The following is an 18,895-nucleotide window of genomic DNA, read 5'->3' on the forward strand; positions in this document are numbered from 1 at the left end:
CGACCATCACTGGAAAGAGAGGCCCATTGGACTTGCAAACTTTATATGCCCCAATATAGGGGAATGCCAGGGCCAAAAGAATGGGAATGGGAGGGTAGGGAAGTGGGGGGCGGTATGGGGGACTTTTGGGATAGCATTGGAAATGTAATTGAGGAAAATATGTAATAAAAAAATAACAATAATCTTTTAAAATAACAATAATTTTCACTGAATGAATCCAAAATGCTCTTAACCATCCGTTTTTAGGTAGTCTGTCTTTTGTGGGTGACTGATTTCAAATGAATAAATATATATCATTCTCTTTTGTCATATACTTTCCCAGATGAAGAAATAATCCTGATAATTTAATAGTGCTGGGTATTAAGGAAACATGAGTAATATTTATAATCAAATATAATTTCTAAGCGTTAAATTTAAAGAACTCGATTTTTTTTTTCTTCTCAAATGTCAAAGCAGATACTGAAGGCTGTAAATACAGGTTCAGTTAGACTCCTATGATATGAAGGTTGATCCATTCTATTGTTCTATGATAATATTTATAGATTTCTCTCTCGGATGGATTCAATACTGCACATTATATTTAGAACTGATGTCCCTTTATCTTTGTACCACTAAGTCACTGATTATTAAGAGTCATTGTGAAAATAGCTCATTGCCTTGGATGACTACATGCCGAAAACGAATAGTAGCTCACTTCCAGTTATAATGACAGTACCATATTGAATTCTTCTTTCATTATGGAAATAAAAGCTATATTCATTTAAAATGACTTTCCATACAATTGAGGATGTGACTGGTTCTAATTATCAGCTTTTTTTAAGTATTCCTTCTTCAATAATCTGATGACTCTCACTGATAATCTGATTAAAAATATATATTTTTTGCTATGTTGATATGAAGTGGACATATTTTCCATTAATTTTGTATTTCTTTGCTATGATACCATGATGAAGGCTAAAGATAGGAAAAAAAGATTTATTGGGGTCCTACTGTTTCAGAGGGATATAATTCATCACTGTGGGAGGCTAGCAACCATGGTGCTGGAGCAGTAGCTGGGAGGTTACATCCTGATTCAGATCCTGAAGAACAGATAGCTAATTGGGAATTTTGTGAGCATTTGAAATCCCAAAGCCTGCCCCACTGTGACAGTCCTAATCCAGCAAGCCACATCACCTCATCCTTCCTAAATGGTTCTATTAATGAAGGACCAAATTATTCAAATATATGAGCCTCTGGAAGCCAGGCTTATTCACCACCAGAGGAAGTTTCAGTATTACGGAATACATAAACACATGGTTTTAATATATGGAGTATCTGTGGGATACATGACCTCAGTGGTATAGTGCTTGCATGATTTCTATGAGGGTTCGTATTCTCTGCTTATTGTTGCAACATTTGTATATGTATGTAGGTAGTATAAATTCTAATGACTATTTTACAACCTTCTGTGTGCTTATTTAACTTTGTGAAACATGATTGTCTATTCTTTTAATCCAAATTGGTTCTAAATTTCAATTAGTAAATATTTATTGTTTACAAATATGTCATATATTATATGTAAGCTACTCTTATAGGGACAATGGATGATAAAGAAATATCTAAGAAAATATAGTGTATTTAGGGGATTTATAATACAAATGAAATGACAAGGCATATAATAAAAGCCATGGCAGACATTAAGTATTAAGATTATAGAGAGAACTGTACCTTGGGTATTCTGGGCCCCCAAGATCTCTCAAACATTGGACCACCAACCGGGCAGCATACACCAGCTGATATGAGGCCCCCAACACATAAAGAGCAGAGGACTGCTCGGTCTCAGCTCAATCAGGGATGACCCACCTAACCCTCAAGAGACTGTAGGCCCCAGGGTGTTTAGAGGTCATGTGGAGTGGGGTGTGTGGGTGGAGACATCCTCGTGGAGATAGGGCGTTGGGTAGGAGGAATGGGATGTGGAACAGTTTGAGGGTGGACTGGCGGGGGAATGAAATATGGAGTGTAAATTAATAAATAAGTAAAAAGCAAAAGCAAAAGCAAAAGATTATAGAGAGATTTCTTAAAGAATTACCCAAATTTGGTTGAAGATTTCCAGGGTATGCAGATATCACTAATGGTTAAAAATAGTCATTTGATACTTGGAGGCCTCAAGAGATGATATTGTGGTTTTCTTCTTAGAAGAAAGAATAAATAAATTAACAGAGAAAGCTCTGAGAGAAGTTTTGAAATGACCATTTGTCTGATTCCATTGCAAATGTGCTATAAAACCTAAGACTGGAAAGATAGATTAGACTCTATGAAAATGACAGGATAAGTAATCATTGAGGCAATTTCAGTGGATATTTGGACTGAAGAATATTGTGAAGTGTTCAGTCAGATATCTTAAATGTAAAATTAATAAAAGAAATAAAAATATAGCTACATAGACCACCCCTGGAATTTTTCAGCCATGTTAAGATAAGTTAATATAGTGTTAAAATAGGTTTTAGCATAAACCATGAAAGGGACAGAGGAGCATTTAGAGGAAGCATGGTAGAAGTTGAAACATTCATAACTAGATAACCAATGGTTTAGTGTTTTAAAATAAGTGATGTGTAATCTTATGCTGTTTTTTTCAACCTAACTAATACATTCCTTCCCACAGAGTTGATGGAACATTCCAAACACAGTGTTTAACATCTTAGCAATCAGTTTTCTGATTACTCATTACAGTTCTATCTATCTTCAGTGTTTTTTTTTTTTTCAGGTAGCATCTTATCATAGAATCTATTCCTGGCCACATAGTAGATAAAAACATCTTGCCCTTTCAGTTGTTTAACAAAAGTTGTTTGTCTTCATTGCTCCAGTGCACTAATGTTTATACAAATTGTTATTTATTCATTATCTATCTCTCTATTTGTAGGTAGTAGGTTACAAGAGGGTAAGGACTTAGTTATGTTGCCCATTATACCTATGTTGCATACATACTTGGTACCTCATAGATGCTCTTCACCTGTTTATGAAGTGACTAGAATAAATGAAAAGGTGAAAGAGAATGGCAGGTCAAACAATTAAGCCAGTATTTCAAGTCTGAGGGAATCAAAGGGTAATGGTGTTATTAAGAGAATATTGAAGAGTGGAGGAGGAGTTGATTTGTGAAAACAGAAATAGTGCGAGATAAATTTAGCTCATAAATTCTGACTTAAGTATGTGAAGCTGGTGCAATATCTTATGCTGTGCAGTATAGGCACGAGGAAACCATAAAGAGAGGTTTGGGATTTAGATGAGGATGTCAGGGTCATGTGCAGAGTCTAGCCTTTTATCACAGAGGAAAAAGATAAGAGCAAGAAGGCAGGATATCATATTTGAAAACCAAAATTTTATTTTTTAATATCTAATATGCTAAGCATGGAAGTTACTTATATATTCTTTTTAATTCTTAGCTGGGTCAACAACTTTGGCCATGAAGGACTTGGAGTCTTACTGGATGTGCTGGAGAAGCTCCTGGACAAAAAACAGTAAGAATAAACATTTAAAACCTTTCATATACGGAGAAAATGAAATGCAACCTATTATGACTTATTTCTTATTACTTATTTAGGCAAGAAAATATCGACAAGAAGAATCAGTACAAAGTCATTCAGTGCCTGAAAGCATTTATGAATAATAAGGTAAATGCCATTTACTTCTCCCTCTGCTACAAAAGGGGGATCTTGCTTGACTCTATGTAAGTAAGCAACAAAGAAAATAGTGGATACTTATTCTAGTTTCAGTAATATGTTTATAATGCAGATTACCCTAGATTTTCTTTAATGGGCTTTAAAGGTGTATTTTACTTCACATAAAATTTAAGGTGTATTTTTCAATTATATCAACAGTATTAGGTTAGCTCTCATATTAGATGATATATTTTTCCTTTCATGATTATGAAATTTTATTTATTTTAAAAGATTTAGTTTTGGTTTGATCCTAGCCTTTAACAGCTGAGCCATAATCCATAGACTGACAGAAATTAAGGCAAAGAGAAGGTCTCTAGGTTGGGTTGTGGTATCTCCCTTGGAAGGGTAAATAGTATAACTCATTTTCATACAAATGCCTAAAGCAGATAAACTACAATAAAGATATTTAGTTAACAGAGTTCAAAAGCAACAAAGTTATAAAGTGTTTTCCAGTATCATGTTTATATTACCATTATGGGATATCTCATATTTCTAACACAGTCATATGTGAATAAACATGCCAAAGTTTGTTACTCTCAGGGAGAAGTTGCAGGCTGGAACAATCCCTTTGTTTTCATTACATGTTATTTTTATTTGGTTTGCTTATTATAGTCTACAGTTACTCACTTCTCTTTCTATCACATAAGGATGGCTTTGAAACTTAAATAAAAATGCCATGGTGAATAAACTAAAAAAAAAAAATTTATTTATGTGTATGTGTTACTAGATAAATTTATGTACAGCATGTGGTTGCAGATGCCCATTGAGGTTGTAAAAAATCAGATTCCCTAGAACTCAAGCTAAAGGCTTGAGCTGCTTAAAGCGGGTACTAGGAATTGAACCTGTGTTCTTTATAAGAGCAATGTGTCCTCTTAACTGCTGTAGCATCTCTTAATCCCAAGTACTATGAAAATTTAAATGTCATAATTTCCATATAGATAACAACATTTTATTATATACATATGGAAATTTCAAGGGTAGGGATAAGTTTTGTCTACTTTTCTGAGAGTGTTATAAGACTGAGATATATTTTGGTGTTGAATCACTTTCAGTTGTTTATTATGTATAAAGGAAATCTATGGAGGATAGAATGAATTTTTATGTATGTATAATATTTTTTGTATTATACAATATTGTGGAAATATACAGATAAAATAACTGACTAGTTTGCTTAATTACATAATGTCCTTTAGATGATATTTTAATAATCTCAAAGTACTTAATGAAACACTAATTATAACAATGACCAGAAACTTACTAAATTTAAAGTATAACTATTAAAAATCAATGCAATAATATTGTATATTTAAGCAATATATAAAAACACTCTTTCTTTGTCATGTGTGATTATATATTACTCTCTGTATCACATGCCTATATTAACCAGCAAATAATATTATTGGTACATGCAGTATGGAATGTGATTGTTAATGAAATCCTTCATCACCTCACTTGTACTGATATTATTTTTTACATTGAATTATGTATAGGTATGATGCACAGATACATGTGTGTGAAGGTCAAAGTATAACTTGAGGGAGTCACTTCACTTTTTGCACCATGTGGGTCCCAGGGAACAAGCGTCAGTTGTCAGGCATTTTATTGAGTGCCTTCATCTCCTGAGCCATCTCACTGACCCATCTGGAAATTTCTAATAGTGACTTCCATCAGTTCTAGTACAGAATTTCTGTACGTCTGTACTTTTGTAATTTAGATCACACATGCCATGGCATCTAATTCCTAACAGCAATGAACTTAACTGAACATTGTTTCTCCAAAGCTCAAGAAGACTCTCTTTCTGAACCTAACAAAAGTAGTAACTTTATAGAAAGAGAACACAGCACCCGAAATCAGAGATGCAGTTCATATTTTGCCATTCCTCAGTAGACACAGCCTTTGAAAAATAACTTAGCCTCTGGCTAATCAGTCTTTTCCTCTGTAAATTGAGCTATGGGAGCTTTTGTTCTGTATTCTTATTGATTCATGTTGTCAACTATCATAGTTTTATAAGATAACAACTCATTATAATTAGAATAGTGACTAAAGAAAGTTATAACAGTAGGATTTTCTATAGAGCCCTATTCCCACAGGTGGTACTCAGATATGCTAAGACTCACTTTTTTTTTTTTTTCTTATCTGTTTGGCAGTTTTGAAGAACATGATGATTTAATTTAAATTATTCTAAACAGAAATTTTTGTTACTCTGTGTTTATGATTTGAATATATATCTTTGCCACATGAATAAATGAGTCCTTTAAATTACAAGCATGGGAAACAATCCATACAATAGACCTTCTGAATAGAAAACACATAGTGATATATTCATTTTAAGTTGGAATACATTTTCCAAATCGAGGAAATTAAATTTCATGTGAAATGACTTAAATGTTATTTTTTGGTCTTTGAAGTTGACGTTACTTACATCAGAAACCATTTTACAGTCTGAATGTTCCCTTATTTATTTAGACCCACAGTTACAGTCTTATTAAAAAGTTTAGCCAGGCCAACTTTTCTCATAGAAGTTAAATTAAGAAGCATCATGCTGTTCATATGTTATCTTGCAATAGTTTGCAATGAAATGCGATGTTGCCATGGAGCTGTAAAATTAAGCAAACTTTTAATGAGATATCAGAAATATACTTTGTGAGACAAAGGTAAAATACATTAAATTAACTTACTATAACTTAATATTAACTTTTGTCTTGAAAGTCTACTAATAGGCAGTTGTGAGTGCATGTGTACACATTTGGGGTCATTCCTATAAAATAACTGAAACTGATACTTCTCTGCCCACCTTATTGTGATATGTAAGGAATCCCAAGTGCTATGTCCATGAGTCCCTGATACTTGTTACTGCCTAAGAGGTGAGGTATATGGTCAAGTAAATAAGGGAAGCTCCACACTGTATTTATATTACTTTAACTAACATATAGTATACATGAAAGCTTTTTAGCATTTTGGCTCCTCTATGTACCTTAATTTTCAATGCAAATATATTGGAAAAGTTAACCCCAAATCCCACACTTTGCTGTGGATATGTTATGACATAAAAATGTCTTTAGAAAGTATAGTCAATATGTGTTCTATATATTCTTGTTTGTTAAACAAGTATTGTTCCCATATTTTCTGAATATTAAAAAAAAAACTTTCCTGAGGAATAAAAGAAATCATTTTTCTTGAAGCCACAAAAATTCTAAGATGTACTCATTTCGAATAAGGTAGAAAGTATAACTGCATTTGAGGGAATTTACATAATTAAATATAACATTACCCTAAAGATATTGCTTTTTGAATTTTCTTTCATTTTGGGTTTATTTTAAATGAAAACTATATTCCATAGATGTTTAAATGAGACTTCTTTTGTTTGTTTTCTTTAGTTTGGACTACAAAGGATTCTAGGAGATGAGAGAAGCCTTTTACTGTTGGCAAGAGCAATTGACCCAAAACAACAGAATATGATGACTGAAATAGTAAAAATCCTTTCTGCTATTTGCATTGTTGGGGAAGAAAACATGTAAGTATTGATATGTTCTATTTTTTGTGTTGAAAAAATGACACCTGCAAAATTAGTATTTGTATTTCTTTTTGGTAATTTGAAAAAAAATAGTAGATCTTAGAATATTTTTGGTTGACATACTTATTTTATATTTATATTTATTTTATTTTACATTTCACTCTTTGGATATTGTATAGTCCAAACTTGTTAAAGATTTAAAGTGAACACATGAAATTTTGTCCCACTAAAGCCATCATTAGTCAATTGGAAATGTGTTAAAAATTCAAAAAGTTATTTTGGGAAACACAGGGTAGACACACAGGACACACATACACAACATGCACAAGTACATGAACACAGTCAACTCACTGGGTGTTGTAAATTACAGTCAATGCTATTAAGTTTTAAGCTATCTCTCCAGATCCCAATTTGACTTCTTTAATTGAATCAGCTACATGCTTTTATTTTGTACTATTATATTTTACTTTATCTTGTATGTTAATATGAAATAAAGTTCCATATGAAAAAGAAAGCACAGTATAAGTTTGTAGATAAATGGCATGTGTAAAAAATAGCATGTTAAGTAATTCATATGTTACATAGCTCATAGTTACTCTGTAAGAGGGATCATTCAAAGCATTGTCTGTCTTATTACGAGTATTTGAAAGATTTGTCTTTATAAAAATATGTGAAAATTGCAATGCCCTATAAAATATCAAACACTAATATTAAAATACAGAATGAACTATGATTACCTGTATATAAGAAGTATTTCTCATTTATATTTTCTCTTGTTTTGGTTTACAGTCTAGACAAACTTTTAGGGGGCATCACTGCTGCAGCTGAACTAAATAATAGAGAACGATTTTCACCAATTGTGGAAGGCTTAGAAAATAATGAAGCCTTGCATCTCCAGGTGGGTTTTATTTTGTTATGAATCAGTTGAAGAGTTGTTCAACTTTTTGGACTACCTGTTATGACACCACCTTTTAGCTGACATTTATAAAACAGACTATAAAGCACAATTTCTCGTGTCAATCCAAGGTTTTTTTTTTTTCATTTTAAGTCACCTTTATTATGCATTATTATCCCTGATACCATAATTTCATATTTATTGGGAAATCAAAGCCTTAGCAGTAATGTGGACTAAAGCGCTAATACCTCAATCAGGTATGGCAGCAAAACATGGTACTCTTTAAGCATTCAGTTGTATGGGTCAAAATTTGATATCAAAGTGCTTTTTCTGTTAGATAGTGTATCTACCACTTGATGCTCCATGAAGATCATCACTTAAAGAGATTTTCTTTGTATTTAATTTTTCACGCCATTTTATAATAAGTACATGTAAAAATTTTCTGCTTGATGTGAAACAAACACCATTGATTTTTTTTTATTGTGTTATAAAATATTGGCATTGAGCCGGGTGTGGGTGTGGTGTCGCACGTTTTTAATCCCAGCACTCGGGAGGCAGAGGTAGGCAGATTACTGAGTTCGAGGCCAGCCTGGTCTACAAAGTGAGTTCCAGGATAGCCTGACCTATACAGAGTAACCCTGTCTCGAAAAATCAAAAAAAAAAATGTATTGGCATCATTTTTTTCACAGTTAGAAACTTTGGCAGAGAGAAAGAGAGACAGAGAGAGAGACAGACAGAGAGAGAGAGACAGAGACACACAGAGAGACAGAGACACACAGAGCCTGTAGGATTATGATAATGTTTCTTTGGATATTTTAAAAGTATTTACTTCTATGATGAGCATGTCGATAAACTTTTTATAGTATGCTTCTTATGCATTGTGTTTTTAAAATTGAGATTTCCCTGTAGTGTTTCCTAATCTATGACTGAGTTATTCATGTTATTATGTTTTGTCTCAATGGAATTTCATACTTTCTAAGGAAAGCTCTTTTAGATGTCTTCTCTAATGTTTTGTCCATGTTGCTGTGTTGGCTGTGCTTACCTAACTAGATTTTTTTTTAACTGCCAGACATGAATATAATAATCTTGAACTTTGCTTCCAAAAATTAGGAAGAGTCACACAATTTATTTACAAGTTTTCATTACATTTGGAATAGTTTCCCATATACGGACAAGTACATTTACATTGTTCAAAAAATCTTGAAATGAAATTTCAGCCAGAATTCTGAATTCTCTTCAGTTTACTAACAAGGGAACCGAATTGCAAGCAGGCCAAGTAATCAATCCTCTTAGAACCACACATCCCTTATGATTTAGAATGATGGCTTGAACTTATGGCTTTGGGATATAAGCATCTTAAAATATATTGTATGTTCATTATAGTAGCACATCCATATTAACGTGCCATTGTCATTGTAGAATAGTTTACCCCAGACAATGAAACACTGCTGACATTCTCTGGCCTTCATGGTGCTGCACAGAATAGAATGATTAAGTAGCAAGTGTTTAACAAGTACCATATGGAGAAATTATCGACATCTTGCTAAATATTCAAGAAATTGTTGAATACTGATTACAGATGCAAACATATGCAAACCACAATTTGAAATTTCCTATTTTAATGAGCTACAAAATTTAGTAATTTATTATATACAGAGCCTAGTACTCTCCTAAGAATTGTGAAGTAGGTTTATTAGGCATATTTAATGTGAATGAGGAAATATCTTCTAAAAGTTATAAAATATGTTCAGAATAGTGAAATTAAAAACAAAAGTTAAAATCTGTTGTTTAAAATGTAATTCGTGTTGTATTTTAACAGAATTACTTTTCTATTTTGGTAGTATCCTGAGACTTCTTATTAGAATGTCATGAAGTAATTCTGTTAAAATACTGAACTAATTATATTTTAAACTAACAACTTCTTACAGATGTTTTCTAGCTCAGCTATGATAGGATTTTCATGATTTTCAGTGGTTGAAGAAACAGGTCGAGGATAAATCACATCCACACGTGTGCTCTCTTCATTGCCTTTCCTTCTGCTTATTTGCACCGTTCAGGCTCCCACACTTTTTATTTCCTTCACTTCAACTTATTTACAGTTGCTGGCCTCTCATCTTCCTTTTCATTTCATAGGACTCATCTCTAGAAGAATAATCTATATTTATTTTCTCTGTTTTCTAACTTCCTCTCACAACTGAGTTTTCTCACAGTTCCATTATTAAAACACCAAACTCCAAAACTTTAATGATGGTCTAATTTCAAAATCCAATGATTTCCTAAGTCATGGCTACTTGTCATCATTGATCAGCATGTCCTCCTTGAAAATTTTGTTTTCTTTGCTTCTCTGGGCACCATTCTTTTTGCTTGGCCTCTGAATACCCCAGCTTATTCTGTATTTAGTGCATTTTTTTTTTTTTGATTCTGGCTTTCCAGGGACATTTTGCCTATTTTCTATCATTCATCTTCACCAATTATCATTTTACATCCATCTACTTATACATTGATATATTTATATGCATTAGCATTTCTGTGCTCACAAATATACAGGTTTATCTTCTCCATGCATATTTTCACTTGCTTCTGTAGCTTAATAATTAACTGATTTCCTGCAAATCACCTGATAAATGTGAAGGGCACACTTCTCTCCCTACTCAAATTCATGTCTTTGATGTGGACCCCTACAAGTTACAAATTTAAAATATCCTTTGTAAATGATATACCACATAATATTCCAAGCAATTTACATATGTTAGCTCATTTAAATTCTCAGCAAATCTGAGAAGTATAGAAGTAGTACCTAATTAAGCGCTATTTGAAGTTGGCCTTGAGGGAGAAGAATGTCACTGATACTGTGTTTTCTAACAGAGAAATAATATCCAAAGATTCTGGGAGGGAAGCAAAACGTGTAATAGGTGAAAATAGAGGCTCTATCCATAGTCTCTCACTGATTTTGCAAGAGAAGATAGAAGACAATACAGACATCCATTTGTGTGGATGTGTGTACACACATATACATATATTCAAAAATTTGCACAAAAGAGTTGTCTTTTCATTGTAACAAGATAAATTCTGAATTGAAGTATACCTTAATTTTTCAGTCCGTTTCAAAGTTGAGTAACTGTATTTATTTTTGCAATGGTATGTACTAGTGACTCCCATTGTATAAAAAGCAGCAGCTTTGGCATTAGTGATCAAACCTTTCTAAATGCCTCTTCTTTTCTTACATAATACTATGCTCCTCTTCTTTTTGTTCTGTTTTATCTCCTTTGTTCTTTATTTTTCTGATACCAAGAGTTTATTTTATTTTACAAATTAGCTTTTAAAAATAATGATAAATCTGAGGAGAATGGCAACCCTGTAGGAGGACCAGCAGTCTCAATTAACCTGGAGCCCCAAAATCTCTCAAACACTGGACCAGCAAACAGCCAGCATACACCCACTGATATGAGGCTCCCAACACATATACAGCTGAGGACTGCTGGGTCTGGGCTCAGTCAGAGAAGATGCACCTAACTCTCAAGAGACTGGAGACACCAGGGAGATTAGAGTGGGTGGCAACATTCTCATGGAGACAGGGGCTAGGGAGGAAGTGTGGGATGTGGAACAGTCGGAGGGTATACAAGCAGGATATAAAACCTTGAGAGAGAAAAATATAATTAATTAATTAAAAATAATGATAAATATTATTAATTTGGTTCACTATAGAATTTCCATACAAATTTTATTTTTGCCCATCCTCCATCTCTGTTCTCTCCCCTTCCCTCGTGCTTGTATCCTATGGTGATCTCCTTTGTCCTCCTCCAGTATCTCTCATGCAGCATATTTCTGATTTTAGGATCCATGTTCCCATGTACATCTATGCAAATGAAAATCCAAGGTTTATGAGAGAAAATTTTTGCTTAGGACCTTTAGCTCTTTATTTTTCTCCTTTTGATTATGTGACCACTGACTTTTCCTTCCTTATGAGTTCAGCTCTTTGCCTTGCTAATCCTTTCAAGCACAGTATGTTTAAGTTCTGCATTGCCTTTAACTCTATGTCTCATCCTGTTCTAGTTTCTTTGCTTCCCTAATCTAATTCTATTTTCCCCATGACCTAATATTTGCTTGTATTCCTGATCATTATGTCACAATTAACAAACACCAGAAATGTAATAGTTGGCTTTAAATTCACTTTAACTATATACATTCTACAATCCTTATGTCAGATCATGGTAGATGCTACTTAGCTATTTTTGTACTTATTTCTAGGCATACTAGCTCTCTGTCATTATTCTGCTGCCAATTGTTTTGTTTTGTTTTGCTTTGCTTTTTTTTGTTTTCTGTTTTGTTTTTATTACTTTCAGGGCTTTCATTCTCCTCTTTATTTTAGCCTTTGTTCTGATTTTTTACAAAGAATGTTTAACCTTCATTCTAACCCTTTCAGTCCTCTTCCACAAAGTAATTGTGCTGACATAGAGGGTTGTTACATCACTGCTTAAAATCCTTCCCAGAATTGTTATGACCCAGGATTAAAACCTAGTCCTTGTGTCCTTTCTTCACAAATGAATAAATAAATCATCATTTGCCTACTGCTTTTTCTCTAAGTGCAGAGTTCACTATTCATCTGAATATACTTTCTGATGTAGTCATACTATGCTGTGCTTTATGAACATGTTAGACAATTTCCTCCTTTTCCTCCATACCTTTGTACATAAATACATTCTGTTGCCTGGAAATTCTTCTCCATTTCTTTTGTTAATTAACTTGCACTGTACATTTTTTATAGTTCTTGGTAGGTACTTATTTTCATGTAAACCATCTTTTCCCCTAACTCCAGCTGTGGCTAGGATAAAGAAAGACCTTGTTAATGTCAACAGAGTAGTTAATAAGGTCAAATGTGTGACAGTGTCAATAAAATTTTAAAAGCACAATTTATCACATCTAATAGCGATATGGATAATCTGTCTGAGAATGCCCTAGAGTTGGCAATTACTGTACTTTATAACTCTATGACTTGTGATCAAACAGGCAGACAAATGTTTGCAGGTTTTGAAGCCTGTTCGTCAAATAAAAACTTCTTTTATTTTCTAGCTCTTTTGCGAAGATACTCATAGAATTCCATTTTTATTAATTTATTTTATATGCATCCACTCAGTTATAAACATATAGTTTATGATATTTGTTAAATGCATATGAATAAAATGTAGGTAATATAAAAATTTTCTGGGTCAAAAACAAGTTAATACAAACAGACACTGCTTATTTTTACTGGTTTAAAATATGAATTATGGTCCTATTCATGCACATTTGTATTTAATGGAAAAATTTACTGACTTCCTGTGTTTTTTATTAAATATTTGTTTCTCATTGATTTTTTTATTACAAAACGGAAACAAACATGGGAGACCCATTTAATAGTTAAAGCCATTTTAAAATGCAATTCTTAAAAACAGAATCTGCATATTTGAATTTGTGAAAGTCAAATACATCTCCATTCTTTCTGGTATGAAGTGATGGTAAATTTTATTTACCATGATGCATTAGCACATTGTAGTGTGTATAAACACTCCAGTAGTACAATAACAGTTTCTATTCCCCTGTTTTTGGCTTATTAGCCATGTGACCTTAGAGAGATTGCCTCATTTTTATAGTTTTTTTTTTAATTTATCCATGTATGAATCCGTTGGACTAAAGTATTTTAGGTTGTTTACTTCTTATCTATCGAGATTGATTATTTTGAAAGCAGATTGATTTTTGCTCTAAAGAGGACAATAGAATTTAGTTATATTTTAAAAGTTTTATATCCTTGGAATGTCAGTATCAAAGTTTTGAAATTTTCATTATTTGGGAATGAGGTTTGTAATTATTCATACCTTATTTTAGAGGATGCTGTAACCGTTGTAGCGGGAAATATTAAAAACAACCGGCTGGCTTATTCCTGCACTAAGCCCAGCACTGGCTAGCCACCTCTGTCCCAATGCTGGCTCAACCAGGCTGCTCTCTCTAGCTTGCTCCCACAGTGCCTGATCTTTGTTTTCCCAGCTCTGTTTTGTCCCTGGAGCCACTACTTCTTTCTCAGCCATAAACCCCTGTAGTCAGCGGTACCACATCCCATTAACCAAATAGAACTGCCAACCTCTCGATTAGATATCACAATACCCATTAGCCCGGTAAAATCAAAACTCTGAAAGCTCATAGTTTACCAGTCATATTTATATATCAATAAATTCTCTACTCACAAGATGCCCACACAATAATTTCAAGGCAATTAATAATCGTCCAAGCTACCCACCTAGTTAAGATGAATTATTCCAATTTTCTGACCTTTGTGATATAACTACCTGTGGCTGGTTAAAGCCATGCTGGTTCACACATCTGCCTCCATCTTGGCCTTCCTCCTTCTCCCCCAAGATGCTTTCTGTCTCTGTAACTCTTAGCTCTCTCTCCCTTTTCCCCTGTCCAATCACAGGCCTTGTGCTGCCCTAATATTTTAGTGTGATTAGACAGGGAAAATCCTGTCATAAACTTATCTTCATTAATGTCTCCTATGCAATGCTATTCAGTCAAAGCTCCTGTGTTATTCTTTATCCATTCTGCCCAAGGTGGTAGCTATAAATTACATTTGTTTGTTTGTTTTGAGCCATTGTACTATAGCTAGTGAATCCAAGTTCTTAATTTAGTTTTGATCAAAGTTAATCAGTGATTAAAAGATCCTGTATTTAATGGTAGAGTTCTCTATTGATAATATATGTGAACTTGTGCAGATTCACTTGCATGTGTTTGAATGTACATTCACATTGAATATGAAGCACCTTGGTAGACAGAAAAGAGGAAAGAAAAATTATTAATTTGGATGATGAGATGCACTCTATATTAGTTCATGGTTAGTTCATGGGTGTATATGGGATAGAATGTACTCCAAACCAAGCATCATTTTCTCATTTTGTTATATTTATTTTTATTTCATTATACATTTTGATAACTCTTACTTATTATAGAACAACATATTGTTAATTTATTTCTAGGCTTTTATACTTAATGTGTAGCTATAATGGTAGATTTTCTTACTTTATCAACTATGATGCAACAGATAAATTTCATCATCTTAAACAGCCTTAGAAGCTTTGATTGTATAAATCTATGTGTGGAGTTTTAACGATATCTGGAATGTTCTTGAATTGTTTTCTATTTGTGTTAAAATATAACCACTTAGAAATATTGTTTTCATTTTCACTTTATATAAGTTATTTATTGTCTGAAAGCCTCAAATCCTCCATGTGAGTAAGAAAGATAATAGTAACATCCTTCTCATGTTTTCTATTAGAATTATTTTCTAGGGTATATTATGTAAAGCATCTCTAATACATTGTAACGTAGTTAATAAAATTAAATAGTACAGGTGATAAGAGTTTAGTTTTTTTCATTTACCTTTTTGGATATCGTATATTTGATCCACAAAAGTGGGTATTTGCTAGTAATATATTATGCCTCTTGAAATAAATATTTATTGAATTTAAGATAGTTTGATAATTTAAGCTTTGAATTCCTAAGAAATTGATGTCTGGAAGGCCTATTTCCAAATGATAATTAATATATTCATTTTTATACTATATATTAGCCAGTGTATCATAAGAGCTTTCTAATTAATATTAATTCATCTAAATAAATTTTCACATTTTTAGTTAACTTTTTAAAATTTTTATTTCAGTTTCATATATTTTGTGTAAATGTATCTTGATAAAAGTCAAGGAAAGGATGTAAGTTAACAGAGTGTTATCACAACATTATGTAATATACTTTAAAGGATTTATTTGATTTAGATTGGAGTGTTTTAATATGTATGTAGAATTTAGTTATCTTACTATCTGAGGAAAACTAGATCTGAAGGATACATTTTATAACCATTTCAGAGGACTGAGTGTTTATTCTTTGGGAGTTTGGGGTATTTTAAGGTAATTTAAATATCCTTTCATATCTTTTACCAAAGAAAATACACTTAACTGTAATACCATTGTTAAATTATGCTAAACAACATAATCTTGATTGATGATATTGTTTATAGTACAAAGTCATAATCATCATAATATATACAGAAATAGTTGCATTTTTTATTTTATCATATAAAATTGCCTGTGGTGAATGTGTTATCTTCATGTATTAGCTAAAAATATCTTTATTGAACCTAACTATACAAGTGAAATGTACTTTCTCTGTGTAGGTGGCCTGCATGCAGTTCATAAATGCACTTGTCACTTCTCCATATGATCTGGATTTTCGAATTCATTTGAGGAATGAATTCCTTCGTTGTGGATTAAAAGCAATGCTCCCTGTAAGTTGAATGTATCTATTTACTATGCTGTTGAACTTTTAATTTTTTTACTCTTCAAGTACATTTTGAAGCAGAGAACAAGTTTGTCTTTTGCTTTTGCCTCAAATAAAACATTAGATATATTGTAAGCTTTCTTTTTTATATTATGGTAGTAGTACTCTCACTATATAACCACTGATTCTTAATTCAATTAATGATGTGACTCAAGTATACCTTTTGATCTATTCCAAAGGGGATTATTTTCTCTTAATTTTGAGACTCTAGAATGTGAAAGCCAAGTTTTTTTATTCATTTAGTTTGAAAATACACTTTTCATTTAAATATTTAATGCCTACCTTTTTTATATTTTATATTGATTTCATTTATAGTCAATATAAATATGTAAATAGATTTGTTTATGATATTCAGGATACTTTGCTTAAATATAATATTCTTATTAGGTTGCTTTAGAATTTTTTTCAAAGAGAAAGTTTCATCTCTTAAATTGAATGTGAATGTTTGTTCTAATTATGGTTATGATAAACTATATTTAGTATAATTTTGTAGTCTGTGATAAATGAGTTCCCTCACTCTGTAAATTCTAGTACACAGTATTTACTTTATAATTGGATTATTATAGATATTTTTTGAAATTGACTTCTTAAAAATAATGTTATTACTTATGATTTGAGAATTTCATACAGTAGATTTTATATTCGTTCTTTTTGCCCAGTCATCCAAGATCTTTCCCTACCCCTATCCATACCTAGGCAACTTCATGTTCTTTGTCTCTTTGAAACAACATCAAAACCAACAAAAACATGGTTTGTGGTGTATATGTCCAATATTTCATTGATGAAAATTTATTTTCCATCTGCAAGCAGCTCTCAAATGTGAACAGCTTCTTGGATGGGGGTAGATATTTTTCTTTAACTATTACATCTCTGTTATGTTCTTCCAATCTCTGATTTCTCTGCCTGATGAAAATGGAAAGCATTATGTTTCTTGTCCTGAAGTTTTGTAATGAAGGCCAACTTAAATATGCCTAAAAATGGCTCTTAAATATGAGCCTAGTGAATATATCCTCCTTCAAAGAAATACTGTCAAAATCATATGGAGAGTGGGTTAGTAATGTATATTTTGAAGATAAACTTCCCTGGTATTTTTGATTAAAAATAGAATCTAGAGCAATAGATCTTTAATATAAAGGGGATCATTTCTTTACTACCATATATTTTTTCATTTTTCGTAATTGTTGTCACTTAGTTATTAGGATTTACAAAGGATAGAGTGGTCATAATTCAGTTTGTACTAGATGTTCCTTGTATGTCTTTTCCTCATAGAAATAGATAGTTCAATCCAAAACAAGTTCTTAATTTAGAAAAAGTAAAGTGGAAATAATTTTATTTTTTACATGATTTATATGAAATTGTTTAGAAATATTTAAAATTAATTTTACATGTGTTGCAGGAAAACATTTAGTAATTTTTAGTGTGGAGATTCAAAGAAAGAACATAAAAAATGTTTCAACTACATGCCTTTTCATTTTGCTCTTCTTGAATAAAAGTAGACACAAAAATAGAAGATTTATATCCCATTTTCTTTGTTTATATAATTTGAAGTACACTTTACCTGCATTTCTTTTTAGAACTCAAGCTCAGCTCTGAACATCATAAACCCAGTTTGGGTATCACCCTTGTGCATCCATACATGTGATTATCGGTTTGAGTTATCAAAGCTGCAACTTAATGGACAAATATTAAGAGATATTCCAGGTGATATATATTAAGCCCAACAATCTCTAGTGTGGCATGCTTCCAAACTTTACTTATATTATTTTTGGGGAAGTTATCAGAGGTTTGTAATGCATGTGCTTATGATGTATTACAAAAAAAATCTTTGATGCCCAAGATGGTATTTTGTGATCAGGCTATGGGAAATGGAAAAAAAAAAAAAAAAAAGGCATGGTGTCTAGCTATACCTTGATTTAAAATTTTTTTTTAAAATACCCTTTAACTGTAAAATCACAAAATATCATTCATAATAAATTTGTTGATACAATTTTCAGGCCATACTTGGGACTGTTGTGCTTGAATATATCCTTGCATTTGTTCTTCATTAACACAGTTGATCTATATTTGCTTTATTTTCTTGGTGCCAGAGGCACATGGGAAAGTTCTAACTGCATGATTTCCTTTGTGATCTCTGTTGAGTATGTTTAGTAAAAGTGACAGCATTGAATTTGGGTTATTAGCAATTAGTGTTATTATAGAAGAGATTGTTAATACTTTAGTGTGAATAGTCAAGACACTGGCATGGGAAGAAAACCGAAAGAATGGTATGATGTTCTTTTATCTTAAAATAAAAATACCTTAGCTACATTTCTTTCTCTTTTAACTTTTTTCTTCCTGTCTTTCTTCCTGTCTGTCACCTTCCTCTTCCTTCCTTCCTTCCTTCCTTCCTTCCTTCCTTCCTTCCTTCCTTCCTTCCTTCCTTCCTTTCTT

The 18,895-nt window shown here is 32.3% G+C and overlaps 1 protein-coding gene across 4 annotated transcripts in view; it reads left to right on the plus strand.

The window, feature by feature from the left end:
* Diaph2 (diaphanous related formin 2) overlaps window positions 1-18,895 on the plus strand; it is a 678,308-nt gene that overhangs the window by 167,491 nt on the left and 491,922 nt on the right. For all 4 annotated transcript variants that reach the window (XM_021152792.2, XM_021152793.2, XM_029473659.1 and 1 more), the window contains 5 exons: window positions 3,420-3,494; window positions 3,578-3,647; window positions 7,073-7,209; window positions 7,999-8,107; window positions 16,302-16,412. In XM_021152792.2, coding sequence (XP_021008451.1) covers window positions 3,420-3,494; window positions 3,578-3,647; window positions 7,073-7,209; window positions 7,999-8,107; window positions 16,302-16,412 — 502 coding nt within the window. The remainder of the gene's footprint in view (window positions 1-3,419; window positions 3,495-3,577; window positions 3,648-7,072; window positions 7,210-7,998; window positions 8,108-16,301; window positions 16,413-18,895) is intronic.

The sequence above is a fragment of the Mus caroli genome, chromosome X, assembly GCF_900094665.2.
Source record: "Mus caroli chromosome X, CAROLI_EIJ_v1.1, whole genome shotgun sequence".
Lineage (NCBI taxonomy): Eukaryota > Metazoa > Chordata > Mammalia > Rodentia > Muridae > Mus > Mus caroli.